Here is a 14,482-nt window from a genome sequence, read left to right as displayed (position 1 = left end):
AAACGGCAATCACAGTTTACATAAAAATATGAAGCAGCACAACTGTTTCCAACATTGATAATAAACAAAAATGTATCTTTAGCAGCATATCAGCATATCAGAATGATTTCTGAAGCATCATGTGACACTAAAGACTAGAGTAATGATGCTTTACCGTCACAGTAATAAAACAGTTCTTTTAAATTATAGTAATTTTTCACAGTGTTACTGTTTTTACTGTAAACTGAATTAAATATTTGCAACCCTGAGACTTTTCAAAAACTACAAACTCAAGCTAGTGTCCTTGCTGCACTGTGAATCCTTTATTAATTAATTTATTATCGTTTCTTGAAATATTCCTTTGAAAGGTTCCTGATTCCTGTAAGGAAGAAACCAAGGCTGCATAACATCATGTTTAACGATCTAGAACAAATTCATATGAGCTTTAGAGATAACCTAGTAAATAGATACAGTTTTATGTTTGTGCCCTACCACCGAATCACACACAGAGGATTACGGGATATTATGAGAAGCAATGGATACTATCTAAAACCTACACTATGAAAGCATCTTATCAGACAAGATGTTGAGCAAACAGTGAATCTGGGATGCACTGTGGTGAATTTTTCAGGCTTCGATCCATTTTTCACTTTCCAGTCCTATAATAATAATTTATTTTTTTACTTCACCAGGAGCCAACATGACTTGAACACCCAAAAGAGTGTCGCAGACTCCTGCAAAGACGAGCAGGTGTTCCTGCAGCGCTATTACCCATCGTTAGCCTCCCGCTGTGGCTCGCGGTACCTGGCTCGCACCCTGAGCCGACTGCTCATGCATCACATCAGAGACTGTCTCCCAGAGCTCAAGACGCGAGTCACAGTGCTCACGGCGCAGTACCAGTCCCGACTCAACAGCTACGGCCAGCCAGTGGAAGACCAGAGCGCCACCTTGCTGCAGATCGTCACTAAGTTTGCCACCGACTACTGCAACACCATCGAAGGCACTGCCAGACACATCCAGACCTCTGAATTGTGAGTTCCTGCACCACCATGCTTTAGGATGTTTTTTTCTGCAAAACAAGTTGTTTTTCTTATTGCCCCTAAAGGTCTTTCGACATTAAAGCCATCACTCTCCAAAAAAAGAAAATGCTATTATCATTTATTCAGCCTTCACTTCACTATAGTTATATACTATACTATATTCTACGCAAACAGCATCACAAACTCAAATGGTCATAGCTACTGCTCTGAAGCTGACGTAAGAGGGATCATGTGACGAATGAAACATCAAATAAAGCAAAAACTAGTGAAGGAGTCCTCAGATGCCAGGTTTGTTGCAGCAGCATCTCGGACATCTGAAAGAACAGCGTTTTCTTTACTCAGGTAACACTAAAACATAAAAGTTTTGAGGAGCAGAGAAGTCAAGCATTTGCTGTCTGATAACCAGTATAGCACTTCATTTTTTGTAACATATTTTTATGCTCCAATTTAGACCTTTTTTAAGACATACGAGGTAGGGCAATGCCTGTAGTACCATATTTAACTGTAAAATTACTGTTAAAAGCACAATTTACAGTTCAGATATGAATTTTCACAAAATAAAAAGTTGTAATAAACTTTACATTTCAGCCTTTTAACCATTTAATTTTTTTTGAGTCAGAAGTATTAATTATTATTAGGGCTGTCAAATGATTAAAATTTTTTATCAAATTAATCAGAATTTTCAGTGGATTAATCATGATTAATCACTATTTGCAATTACACCTGAATCCTAACCATTTTTTTTTTTTCTGAAATGCATACCAAAAGATAAATAACAGGACACAGATACATAATTTTCATGTATTGATTCATCAATATGTGGTTCTTTTTTTTCTGAATTTCAAGTGTTTAACATTTACTTAGATCAAATTTACCTGAGCACTATATCAAACCATGCCATTTACCTACAGATAGTGTAAGAGTTTTAGGTGAACCAGTGGTTAAATATAGCCACATATCTATGGAATTATGTATAGAGAAACTCGAAAGAATGAACTCAGAAACACAAACATGCGCCTCCATCACATAAGCAGCACTCTGGGCACTCTTGTTTTTAGGAGGTGTTCATTTGCTCTGCCACAATACTTTAGGATCGATATTTTCACGTTCTGAAGGCTTCAAGTGCCAGTAAAACCAAGTAAAAATGCAAATGCTTTTCCAAACAGCTGTAATTTTCGCTGCATTGCATGTAGGCGTTCTGCGCATGCGCAGTGTGAAACACAGAATGCTATAACAGGAAGAAGCTCCAGTGTATCAACTACCAAAGTCGTCTCTGTTTATCGAGCTTGGCATGAATGTATTTGAGAGTAACTGGGGTAAAACCTTAAGCTTCTTCAGTGTTTTCGTCACGGCGCTCGCCGCTGTTTTTCTTGAGAATTCAGAGATCGACGAGACTTTCCTGACCTAAATAATTTGTCACACTGCGCATGCGTAAAATGCGTTAAAAAATTTGACGTAATTAACGACAAACAACTAATTAACGCCGTTAACGCGCTATTTTTGACAGCCCTAATTATTATATTAATAAAAAAATTATTATCAATAAATTATAATGCCAATTAAATAACATAACGATACGATACAATATCGATTCTCATCGATACAATATTTGCAGATACCTCCAAAAATTCTACAATACGATTCCGATCCCATTCGATACAGGATTATATCGATTGAAATATCTATATTTTCATATTATATATCTATATTAAACAACCATCTACATTTGTATTAACTCACAAATGGAACCAAAATATATAACACAAACATTCATCTGAATTTTTCACATTGTGTAAATAAACAATTGGGAAAAAAAATCTGACTGCTGCTATGGGCTCAATGCTCAATTATTTAAATATATATATTTATACAGATAACCAAGTTATAAGCAATAGCAGAAAATAAATACAATACAACTAAGACACAAGTTCATTAAACAGTGCTTTTCAGGTTTTTCAGCTCAGTCTAAATTAAAGTTTAAGGTACGTTACCGAAATGTAACGTAAAATAACTGCACAGTCTTCACTGTTTAAATTAAATATGGATTAATAATTTTTAATGTTACAACGGTTATTCAGTCAGGAGAATTGAGCACTTGTATTTTTCTTTGACAGTATTCGATTTATTATTAGTTTGCTTTCACTTTAAGAACAAAGCACAGATTTAATATACTGATACACCATGTGACATTGATAAATCGTATCGTCCGTCATCGCACCGATGTATCGATACATATCGATTAATCGTTACACATGTACATATTAGCGGTGTGCGATATTGACAAAAAATTATATCTCGATAATTTTCTGCATAAATACGTGGAAACAGCGCATCCTTGTGGAGTGGCTGACACAGAAGAGTTTAGGCAGTTTGAGTGATGTGCAGAGACAGGAGACTGTTTCCAAATCAATTGCTGAATAAAGTCATTATTTTGGTTTTATTCGTGTACAAAAAAAATATTCTCGTTGCTTCATAACGTTATGGTTGAAACAGATGGCAGATTCTGACGACGTCTTTCATACTTTTCTGGACCTTGATTGTAATTTACTTGCAGTCAATGGGACAGTCACAAACCTCCCAGTTTTCATCCAAAATATCTAAAATTGTGTTCTGAAGACAAACAAAGCTTTAATCGGTTTGGAACAACATGGGGTAAATGATTAATGACAAAATTTTTATTTTGGGGTGGAGTATCCCTTTAAATTCAGTTTTTATAAAGTTTAAGGGCATAAAAAGTCTTAATAGTAGTTACAAGTCTTTATTACCATTTTATGAGGACTTTCACCTTAAAAATTATATTTTTTACTCACCCTCCACCAAACAGTTGATGGTAGGTAGCTATTGATTTTCAAGGATTTTTTTTTCAATAGAATGGAAATCAATGGCTGCCATCAACTGTTTGGTTACCAGCATTCTTCAAAATATCTTTCTTTTGTGTTCAGCAAAAGAAAAAGTCATACAGGATTGGAACTAGTGGAGGATGGCTGAATTTACATATTTGGGTGAACTGTCCCTTTAAATTTTGGAACTGAAAAACAGGAATCCCATTGAAAAGTTTAGTAAAACCAGTCAATCAGGTTTGAGCTTGTGATCTGAGAAAGCTCTTGCCATTTATGAGCGCAGTGATCATCAGACAGTCAAAGAATGCCTCATAACATTTATTTGTGGAGCCACTCACTAAAGATTGCCTTCTTACACCATACTATTTGAGTTTGACATATTGTCATTACCGAGGCTACATTCCTGCTAAATCTTTTTTTCTGTGACTTCGGCAGCGTCTCAGTCTGTCATTTTCACACCGAAACAGATACCAAGCACACCATGTTTACTCTGTCTGCTTGGCTAAACCTGACAGGCAGATAATCCGGGAGTCTGTCCATCTCCTTATTTACACCCTGTTCACTGTTGGATGAAATGCTGTTCATCTTTCATATCTGGCTCAGTCCACACCAGCTATTGATTAATTAAGTGCCTCGTATTGACGTTTTCTGGGTGGACGGTTGGGTCCGACTCCAGGCCTGTGTGCCAACGTGCCTGTGAATCCCACACGAGTTGCATGATTTAAAATTTTTTATGGATTGTGTGTGAATTTGTTCATTGCAGGTGTGGAGGAGCTCGTATCTGTTATATATTCCACGAGACGTTTGGAAGAACCCTGCAGTCTATTGACCCACTTGGAGGACTCAATGAGCTAGACGTTCTCACAGCTATTCGAAACGCTACGGTATGATATTTAAATGTTTATGCATACATATAAATGACTTCATGGTACAGTGCATATTATTCAGGCCCGCATCCTGATGAGTTTTGAAAATAAATAAATAATAATAATTCAAATTCAAATAGATGCTGGATTTAACAAATTTCCAGGACTCCAAAAATTTAACATTTTTTAAATAAATAAAATCTTGTCTTTGAAAATGGACGGAAATATCTGAGGTGCATAAATACACTACTGTTCTATATTTGGTTCTATATTTTGGTATATTTAGCATTTCTAATAGATTTTTCTAATCATTATTATTAATGTTGAAAACAGCTTTGCAGCTTAAAGGGATAGTTTACCCAAACAAGAATATTCTGTCATTAATTACTCACCCTCATGTCATTCCGAACCCGTAAGACCTTCGTTCATCTTCAGAACACAAATTAAGATATTTTTGATGAATACTGAGAGCTTTGTTTTACCAATGTACTTGCTACACTGTGTCTGGGAACATTTCAGTTGCATTGCTGTCTATGGAGGATCAGAGAGCTCTCGGATTTCATCAATTAATATCTTCATTTGTGTTCTGAAGGTAAACAAATCTGTTACTGGTTTGGGACGACATAAGTGTGAGTAATTAATAACAGAATTTTCATTTTTGGGTGAACTATGCCTTTAAGATTTTTTTCATGAAAACTGTTAATACACTACAGATAAAAAAAAAATTCATTAAATTGATCAAAAGTTATAGTAAAGACATTAAAATTGTTACAAAGGATTTAGATTTAAAAATAAACGCTGTTCATTGTGCTTTCAATTTATCAACAAACCCTGCAAAAAATTATTGATAACAATAATTGAATACCAATAATAACTGATGATAAGTGAGTAGAAAATCAGCTTATTAGAATGATTTCTTAAGGATCATGTGACACTGAAGATAGAGCAATGAAGCTGAAAACTTTACATCACATAAATAAATTACAGTTTAAATGTATTAAAATCGAAATGTTTTTATCATTGTATTCATAATTTACAATTTTTCAGTTTTTATTGTATTATTTTTATTAAATAAGTGGTTAAAATGACACATACTTAAGTCTTAATAATTAATTATTCCAGACTTTTGACTGGTAGTGTGTATATCTCTTTCTTTCAAGTCCGAAATATTTCTCCTGGTAGAAGTGATTCTCTGTGAGTGCAATCACTATTACATTATGATTATCAGGAATAGCTGTGTGCACACACTCTAACACTTATATAACAGATGCAGACTAGACTGGCTGTGTGTATTTGGTTGTTGTGATGGATGTAGGGTCCTCGGCCGGCGCTGTTTGTTCCTGAGGTCAGTTTTGAGCTGCTGGTGAAGAAACAGATCAAGAGACTGGAGGAGCCCAGCCTGCGCTGTGTGGAGCTCGTACACGAGGAACTTCAGAGAATCATCCAGCACTGCTCTGCCTACAGCACACAGGTGCTTCACTGACTATTAATATTTGATGCACAGCATCCACGCTTATATTATAACGTGTAGTTAGATGTTAAAGGAATAGTACACTCAAAAAAAAAAAAAAAATCTCAGTCCATCCAAGATGTTGATGATTTGTAGAAATGTAGCATTACATCACGTTCACCAGTGGATGCTCTGCAGTGAATGGGTGCCGTCAGAATGAGAGTCCAAACAGCTGATAAAAACACCACAATAATCCACTCCAGTCCATCAGTAAAGTCTTGTGAAGCCAAACGCTGCGTTTTTAAGAAACAAATCCATCATTAAGGCATTTTAACTTTTAAATCATCGCTTCTGCCCATTATACGAGTCCACAATACATAATAACGCTCCCTTCAGTGAAAAAGTCCTTTGCTTGTGGTCCTCTCACATCGAAATGTTTGTTTAGAACCGTGTTGGATTGTTTTGGCTTGTAAACAGTGCTTGTTCTTTGCATATTTCTCACCTGATTCAAATTAAACTAGTTTTTCACAGGAGAAAGCATTATTATGGACAGAGCGAGTTTATGTTATTTGGAAGCAATGGTTTGAAGTAAAAAAAAACTATTTAAAGGTATCTGTTATTAAAAATGTTAATATGTTATTTTTATTTTATTTTTTATCATGCATTGTTATTAATATCAATCAAACTGCAATTGGGTTGTTTTGAATAAATAATAACAACAAATAAAAAAGCTAACTAACACAATAAAACACAATAAAAACATGATAACACAATAAAAACATGATTTATGAAAATGTATAAAAACTCAGTTATCTGTTTTTGCAAAAATAGAAATAAAAAGTGTTCATTTGTTTCTCACAAACTACACAAGAGAGGAGTGGTGTGGATTACTTGTGGATTATTGTGATGTTTTTATCAGCTGTTTGGACTCTCATTCTGACGGCACCCATTCACTGCAGAGGATCCATTTGTGAGCAAGTGATGCAATGCTACATTACTTCAAATCTATTCTAATGAGGAAAACTCCTCTACATCTTGGATGGTCTGATGATGAGTACATTTCAAGCTAATTTATTTTCTGGGTGAACTATTCCTTTAATGTGGTTGTGCTGACCATTTTTGAGTAGTGCATTTTGTGACTCAGTTCTCTACATAGTCCATCAAACGCCGTTATTACAAACAAGCAAGACAAATTCTGTTTCCCATTTCTACAAAATGAAATGTGAAGAGGAAGGGGAAAGCTTTTTACAAGCACAACAGATTGACACACACACACACAGACTCAGACTCAGAACAGCCTGCATTAGGATTCTGCTCCTCAATCTGCTCTTATCTTCTCTGTCCTGCTGCCTTCACTCTGTACATTTGTTTTAAATTCAATTTTTTTTTTCAGTTTCCTTTATTATATACATACATTTTATGTAAGAATGTGTGCTGGAGGGAAAGCTAAGAACAGTTTTGATGCAGAAATGTGTTCTGTGGATATTATGCTTGATTTTGAACACAGGAAGTGTAAAAATGTTGTGAATAATTGAAAGCTGACCTATGGTTTGCATGCGTTTATGTCCGAAGGAGCTCTTGCGGTTTCCCAAACTGCATGACTCGATTGTGGAGGTGGTTACCAGCTTACTCAGGAAACGCCTGCCCATAACCAATGAGATGGTAGGAGCATTTTGTTGTATTCTAAATTTATTAAGATAAAATAGTGTATAATGTTAATATTGGCCATTTATCAGTTATCAGTGGTAACATTAAAATAATTATTGGCAAATTCTAAAAAGATCCATGAATATTTTAAGGTGCTGCCATTTCTCCAAAATTCCTCAGGCAAAAAGTCCATTGCCTGTGATAAAAAAAAATAAAAAAAAATGTTATTATGCAATATCAGCCATTTATTGCATATTCGTGGTAACATGAAAAAATGATCATCGGGCATACTGATATCAGGCAGAATTTGAATTCTGCAAACACACACACAGTATATACAAATCCTGAGCATATGACACCTTCAGAGCACAGTTTTGGCTAATTCTTGGAAAATGTTTCGTCAGGTTAAATCTTCTGTTTGCTTCTACTCAGGTTCATAATCTAGTTGCAATCGAGTTGGCCTACATAAACACCAAACATCCTGATTTCACAGACGCTGCCCAAGTGTCTGCATCTGTCAACAGCCAGCAGGTACTGAACCTCTCTCTGTCTCTGCGTATCTCTCTCTCTCTCTCTCCAAATCCAAACAGGATTAGCTTTTGTTTTATCTTCTCTTTCACAGGCGGAGGCTGGGGATGCAGGTAAGCGATGGAAGAATGAGAAGATGCCTTCAGAGGACAAAGGCCCAGTGCCAGGATTTGGGAGTCCCACTAAAGCCATCAACCTGCTGGACACGGTACTATCAGAAGCCAACAATATCTGCACTTTCAGAGGAAAGCGTGAAAGACTAACAACTTCTGAAAATGTTTCTGTAGGCCGTGCCAGTATCCCGCAAGCTGAGCACTCGAGAGCAGAGGGACTGTGAGGTCATCCAGCGGCTCATCAAGTGCTACTTCCTGATCGTGCGCAAGAGCATCCAGGACAGGTCAGGTTCAGAGGGCCACATAACTGGATTGAGCAGGAGTCACTTCGCATCTGATGGTCTTTTCTGCTTTCTGTAGTGTGCCAAAGACGGTGATGCACTTCCTGGTGAATTTTGTGAAGGAGCATTTGCAGAGCGAGCTGGTGGGTCAGCTCTACAAACAGCCTCTGCTGCAGGAGCTGCTCATCGAGTCTCAGGAAACTGCTCAGCAGCGCACAGAGGTTGCACAGATGCTGGAGGTACGTCTGTGTGTGTTTTAATGACATTTAAACCTTTGATCTGGAAGAAATTCATACTAAATAAATTATTGGTTTTAGAATAGGAATCAGGCTGTGCAAATAGGCCAAGACTATCAAAATACACATAATTCATTTATTTCTTTCTATTTGTTTATTTATTTAATAGTTTGTTTGTTTTTGTTTTTTAAGAAATATAACCATTTTCAAAAAGTTACTTTTTTTGTGTATGTATCCATTTTGGCTTGCATATCAGCTAAGGCATAACCTGATAGTATGCATTTTTATTTTTTATGAGTTTCTCTCAAAAATAATGATTTTTTTTTTCCCTTTTGGGACAAAATATTGTTGGTAAACATGAATATGCATGCATATTGAGAAACCACTGCTGCATGAAAAGGATTAAAAAAAATAAGTAATTAATATGTATACGTCTTTTTTAATACACTCCAGATTAATATTGATGTTGTTTTGGTACACAATTAATATGTAGACTTAAAAACAAATTGATTACTGAATTTGATCAACCATTTCATTTAATACTGGTCATTCTCATGTTTTTATAAATTTCATACAATGATATATTTAAATAAATAGTTGATGTATAATTTGTAATTTGAAAGATTTTTCTAAGGTGCCCTTGTTACACGTAACATGTACTTACTATCATAATAACAATAAATTATACATAAATACATGCAAGTTACCTTAAACCAACCCCGTAATCATAACACTTACCATAGAGTAAGTACGTGTAGTTAGAATGCATCAAATGCATATTTTGAATGCATTACTACTACAGTACTTGTGGTTTTCTATATTTAGCAGAAGTGTTTCAGTTCACATGCTGAGAGTCTGCTGTGCTGTGTGCATTCTCATAAAAGTTGTCTTTCAGTCCACCTCCACAACAGCCATACTTATCAAGGCGGGCATCTTTGGCAGCTTCAGATGCCACGTTTAGTTAATAGTAGTCCAACTTTTAAAAACGAGACGTCTCTTCCAATCCATTGCACTTGATAGCTGTGTGGTGGGTGTAGGACCTGCCACTAGAGGTCGCACCATCAAAACAATAACAATTGCGTGGTTTGATCACGCTAAGAAGGAGCGTGGAATGATGGGATTTGTTGTCTTCTACCCAACCGCTAACGGCCTTCTAATCAGATGGAAACATAAATCATGGATATAACGCGAGTTCAAAGATTTGCGCGAGTAACGTTATATTACATACAAAGTCAATGCAAAGACGCGATCAGATGATGGATCAGATGCGTCCTCGCGCGGGTCTAGAGACGCATACGTTTTCTGTAAAGATACGAATCAAAACAACTCACCTGTTGAGTAAAACACAAATGAAATCGGCATCTCTTTCTAGTTGAAGTTTGTCACAAAGCTACTTCCGTATTTGTCCACGACACTGTTGTCATGTGGTTTCTACGTCAGTAAAGGCGGTAACAAAGGGTAACTAACGTCATAGACAGGTGACAGCACAACCTCATGTCACTGTTTAGAATGGGAATTTTCTCATGATTTACAAGTAGTTGAAAACATTAGAGATATTTTTAGTAATCAGCTGGACAAAATATATAACACTAGCCTAGTGGTATATTTTACTGCAAATATCTTACAAATTGTTCCTTTAAGCGACGTCTAGCTGTTTATGAGCTCAATAATGTGTTCTGTGTGCACAGCGTGTGTCTTCAACAGATATTCAACCATATTAACTATCAGTGTTGGGGAGCTACTTCAAAACTGCAAACTGTCAGGCTACAAGCTACTCATGATCCATGGACTGTAGTAGTAACACATTTTTTTACACTAGGTGTTAGTAAGCCAATAAAAAATATAGTGAAGGTATTTTTATTTTAAGGTTTAATTCTCACTATTAACTAGTTGCTTAATAGCATGCATATTACTAGTATATTGGCTATTTATTAGTACTAACTATTAATAAGCAGCAAATTAGAAGTTGATTGAGAAAAAAAGTCATAGTTAATAGTTAGTTAATATTAAGAATTAAGGTTTTTGCACACCGAGTTTGAAATTTTCACATGAGTTTTTCCGTTTTTTCCTATTCACCATCCTTTCCTATCAAAATGCATGTTACAGATGCGAAGAACGCAGAAAATCGAATGAAAGTTTCCGAGGCAGTGTGTAAACATGATTGACACAATGTGTGGTCGTATTTATTTTTCAACGTGCAAAAATTTCTGACTCCACGTGCAAAGCCCTTTAGTCTCTAAAGAGTAACTGATAGTGTTCATAAAGAAATCATGATTCATCAGTAGGCTGCACTAAAAATTATTCTAAACCAACTGAAATTACATCTAAACAAAAATTCATATTTACACTGGTCTTAGAAATAAGTTAAGCCAGTTATTTTTATTCTTTTTTTAAATGGCGTATACTAGTACTGCTGTGTATTCGTGAATAGTATTAGAGATGTAAACTAAGTTGAGGTAAAAGCAGTGTTTCTCAGCTGATGGTGAGTGAACAGGCAAAAAAAAAAAACACCTTAATTCTCAATGTTTTTCTAATGCTAGACTTTTATTTTAAAAGACATTTGCTTTGTGATATTAATGCTGCTCTTTCTGGTTTCTCCTTTAGGCGCTCAAGAAAGCCAGTAACATTATTTCAGAGATACGGGAGACTCAACTTTGGTAGCTCAACGTTCTCATGAACATTCTGTCCAGGAAAGTGTTTACATGTTTGTGCGTGCTTGTATATGTGTGAGTGTATGACATACAGTTCAAATACATCATCTGAAGAAGAAATTCAATGCCTCTGCCAGCATGAACATTCAACAAAACGTGTACAGTTTTCCAAATAGCCCTTATTTCTTCTGTATATGCACTGATTCCATAACTGAGTGTTTGACAGAGGTCAAAAGTGTGAGTGCGTTTGTACTCAGTAGTGAACATATCAAGTCTACGTCGTTATCTTCAATATTATAAATGCTTCGTAATGGTTTTTCGCCATTATGATAAATCCTCTTTCATTTAGTGTTATAAGAATTAAGTAATGTCTCAAATGCTCCTTAAAGCATCCTAAGAACAATTGAGCTCTGATACGCTCACCTGACTGAAAACAGACAATGAACGTGGTAATTTTTTCATCATTTACTCAGCATGTCATTCCAAACTGTGAAAAATAATTGTTTCATTCAGTGAAAACTTTAAGTTTCAAGCTCTGAAATGGACTGAAAGCAACATAAATGTTACATAAATCATCATAAAAGTAGCTAATGTGACTCGTTTAATGTGAGGAACAGACTGAAAATTTGTAATTTACTGAATATAGATGTGGAATGACATGACAATGAGTAATGGACAGATTTAACAGTAAGTATAAAAAACAAACACACAATTAAAATATGCCCCATTTATTAGATTGGGTTGAATTTGTCCATGTTGGCACAGTTATATGTTACATATAAGCTTAGGTTATCACAAAAGCAGTGCTAATATTTGATAATGTGAATGAAACTCAAATATGATGTTACATTTAGAATAAATTATGATTTAACCCGTGACTGGTGTCTAGAAGTGTGGAAATAAATAGTAGTTCAGCGTGAAGAGCCACAGAACAAACACTTCAAACCGTGCTTGACTTGACTGCCATGTAATATTTATGCTTGTATGAATATTTATTGTGAGAGTGAGCACAGCTGTGTCAAAGAAGGTCAAATGAGGAAGAACAAACTAAGATATGAAAACACTGGCTGTTTGAAGCATTGAACACCAAGAATGAATAGTGTTCAGTCAGTGTCAAACAAAAACAGTGCAAAATGAATGCCCAGCACAAATGTGGGCTGTGGGGCTTTAGAGGAGTTGGTAGTTATTGTATTGCCTGCTAAAACCAATATTAATTTGTGTGGGTGTTTATGTTGGGAGCAGTGTTGCATATTTTTTTAATTTATTGCTTGTGATGGGGGACACATTATGCTTCAAACATTATAAATCTCTACCAAACAATCAATCATAAATAATAGACATGTCAGGAAGACTGAGAGAGGGGGAAATAAAATCAACTTAAGCATATTTATATACATTGCCAAATAGCTGAAAGTTAATAAGCATGCATTTCTCGTTGACCTCAATCTTTAGACTGTTACATTGAGTCCTGCCTCATATTTTAATTTTTTAGATATATTTCAGTTAAGATGTACTGTAGAGGTGTTGTAAATATCAAGAGGTGTAAGCAGTTTACTCATTATTCTGCTGGACTGAAGTAGGATCTGTAGAAACACTTCAGAGGTTGATGGGTTTTAATGAGCCCCGTTGCCGTCTCGGCACTAACAACATGATGTATGTTTCCTGAAGCTTAAAAAATCTGCACTGCAATCTGATCCTAAAGAGTCTCTAGCATTTTTGTGAATCTCATGGAACCTGTCAATAACATGTTTAGGTCATATCCTGCACTAAAATTAAATGAAACTTATGAAAATCTTATTTAGAAACAATTAGATTTAGATTTTGCACTGTAACAATTGTCTTCACAATTGAGTACAGAAATTCCTCAGATTGGATCTCATTACCACAACACAAACATTCACATTAATGTAAAAACTAATCTTATTCTCATTACCGTAAAGCAAGATAAAACCTGTCATTCTCATTACCATAACAAAATGTCTTACTCTCATTAACACAATACTGCAAAATTTTAAATTCTATTTACATTAATATAAGAAAAAGAAATATCTTATTCCCATTACCATAACATAAGAAAAAACAAATTCTCATTACCATACAAACTTTTTTACTCCCATTGCATTCACATTAATGTAAGAAAAAATCTCTTATTGTCAATTTTTTTTTACTTATTACAATTATGTTGATTGTTTTACTCTAAATGTATACTCTATTTTAAAAAATTCTTATTATTACATGATTGATAAATGGGTCAATACGATACATTTTTCTATTTCTGATACAGTACATTTTTGCTACATTAACAAAATGCTGTTTTAATAAAATCACCATACATTTAAACCACCCTACCTTGAACTCATATAAATTCTTTACAATTAAAATTTCACGTTACAGAAATGCTTTTTGGGGGCAAATGTGCTTAATTGCCATGCTTTAGTCCAAAATAGGCTTAATTTTCTTTAATCAGAATTTAAATTCTAATTTCTTTATGGATTTGGTGGTGAAATATGAGCAGGATAGGTTATAAAACACTGTTAATCGCTGTCCAGTCCAAAGTGACGTCTCCACTACCTGTGTGTTTAGCATTCTTTCATAGTCTATAAGTGTGCTTAAAGAAAAGTGTATTTTAACTGTGTAACTCATTTAGCTTTCCTGTTGAGCATGTGCCTGCATTCATATGTGTGTGTGGAAAAAAGTAATTGTACATGTGGGAGTTCGCTGTGAATCATTTTAAATAACTTGCCATTTCTTGACAGATGCCTGTAAGCGCCTGCCTGCCATTTTATTTTTGTGATACATGTTGATGTGCCGTTCACTCTTCAGAACTTCATTAAAATTAAATGAAAAGCTC

The 14,482-nt window shown here is 35.2% G+C and overlaps 1 protein-coding gene across 4 annotated transcripts in view; it reads left to right on the top strand.

Annotated features, from left to right (window-relative positions):
* LOC113107435 (dynamin-1-like protein) overlaps nt 1–14,482 on the top strand; it is a 26,873-nt gene extending 12,391 nt beyond the window's left edge. For all 4 annotated transcript variants that reach the window (XM_026269937.1, XM_026269938.1, XM_026269939.1 and 1 more), the window contains 9 exons: nt 672–1,010; nt 4,623–4,743; nt 6,041–6,196; nt 7,748–7,837; nt 8,255–8,353; nt 8,445–8,558; nt 8,638–8,747; nt 8,824–8,983; nt 11,585–14,482. In XM_026269937.1, the coding sequence (XP_026125722.1) occupies nt 672–1,010; nt 4,623–4,743; nt 6,041–6,196; nt 7,748–7,837; nt 8,255–8,353; nt 8,445–8,558; nt 8,638–8,747; nt 8,824–8,983; nt 11,585–11,641 (1,246 nt within the window). In that variant the 3' untranslated portion in view covers nt 11,642–14,482. The remainder of the gene's footprint in view (nt 1–671; nt 1,011–4,622; nt 4,744–6,040; nt 6,197–7,747; nt 7,838–8,254; nt 8,354–8,444; nt 8,559–8,637; nt 8,748–8,823; nt 8,984–11,584) is intronic.

The sequence above is a fragment of the Carassius auratus genome, chromosome 8 (assembly GCF_003368295.1).
Source record: "Carassius auratus strain Wakin chromosome 8, ASM336829v1, whole genome shotgun sequence".
NCBI lineage: Eukaryota > Metazoa > Chordata > Actinopteri > Cypriniformes > Cyprinidae > Carassius > Carassius auratus.
Note: the sequence above shows the minus strand (reverse complement) of the source record. Positions and strands in the feature narration are given on the sequence as shown.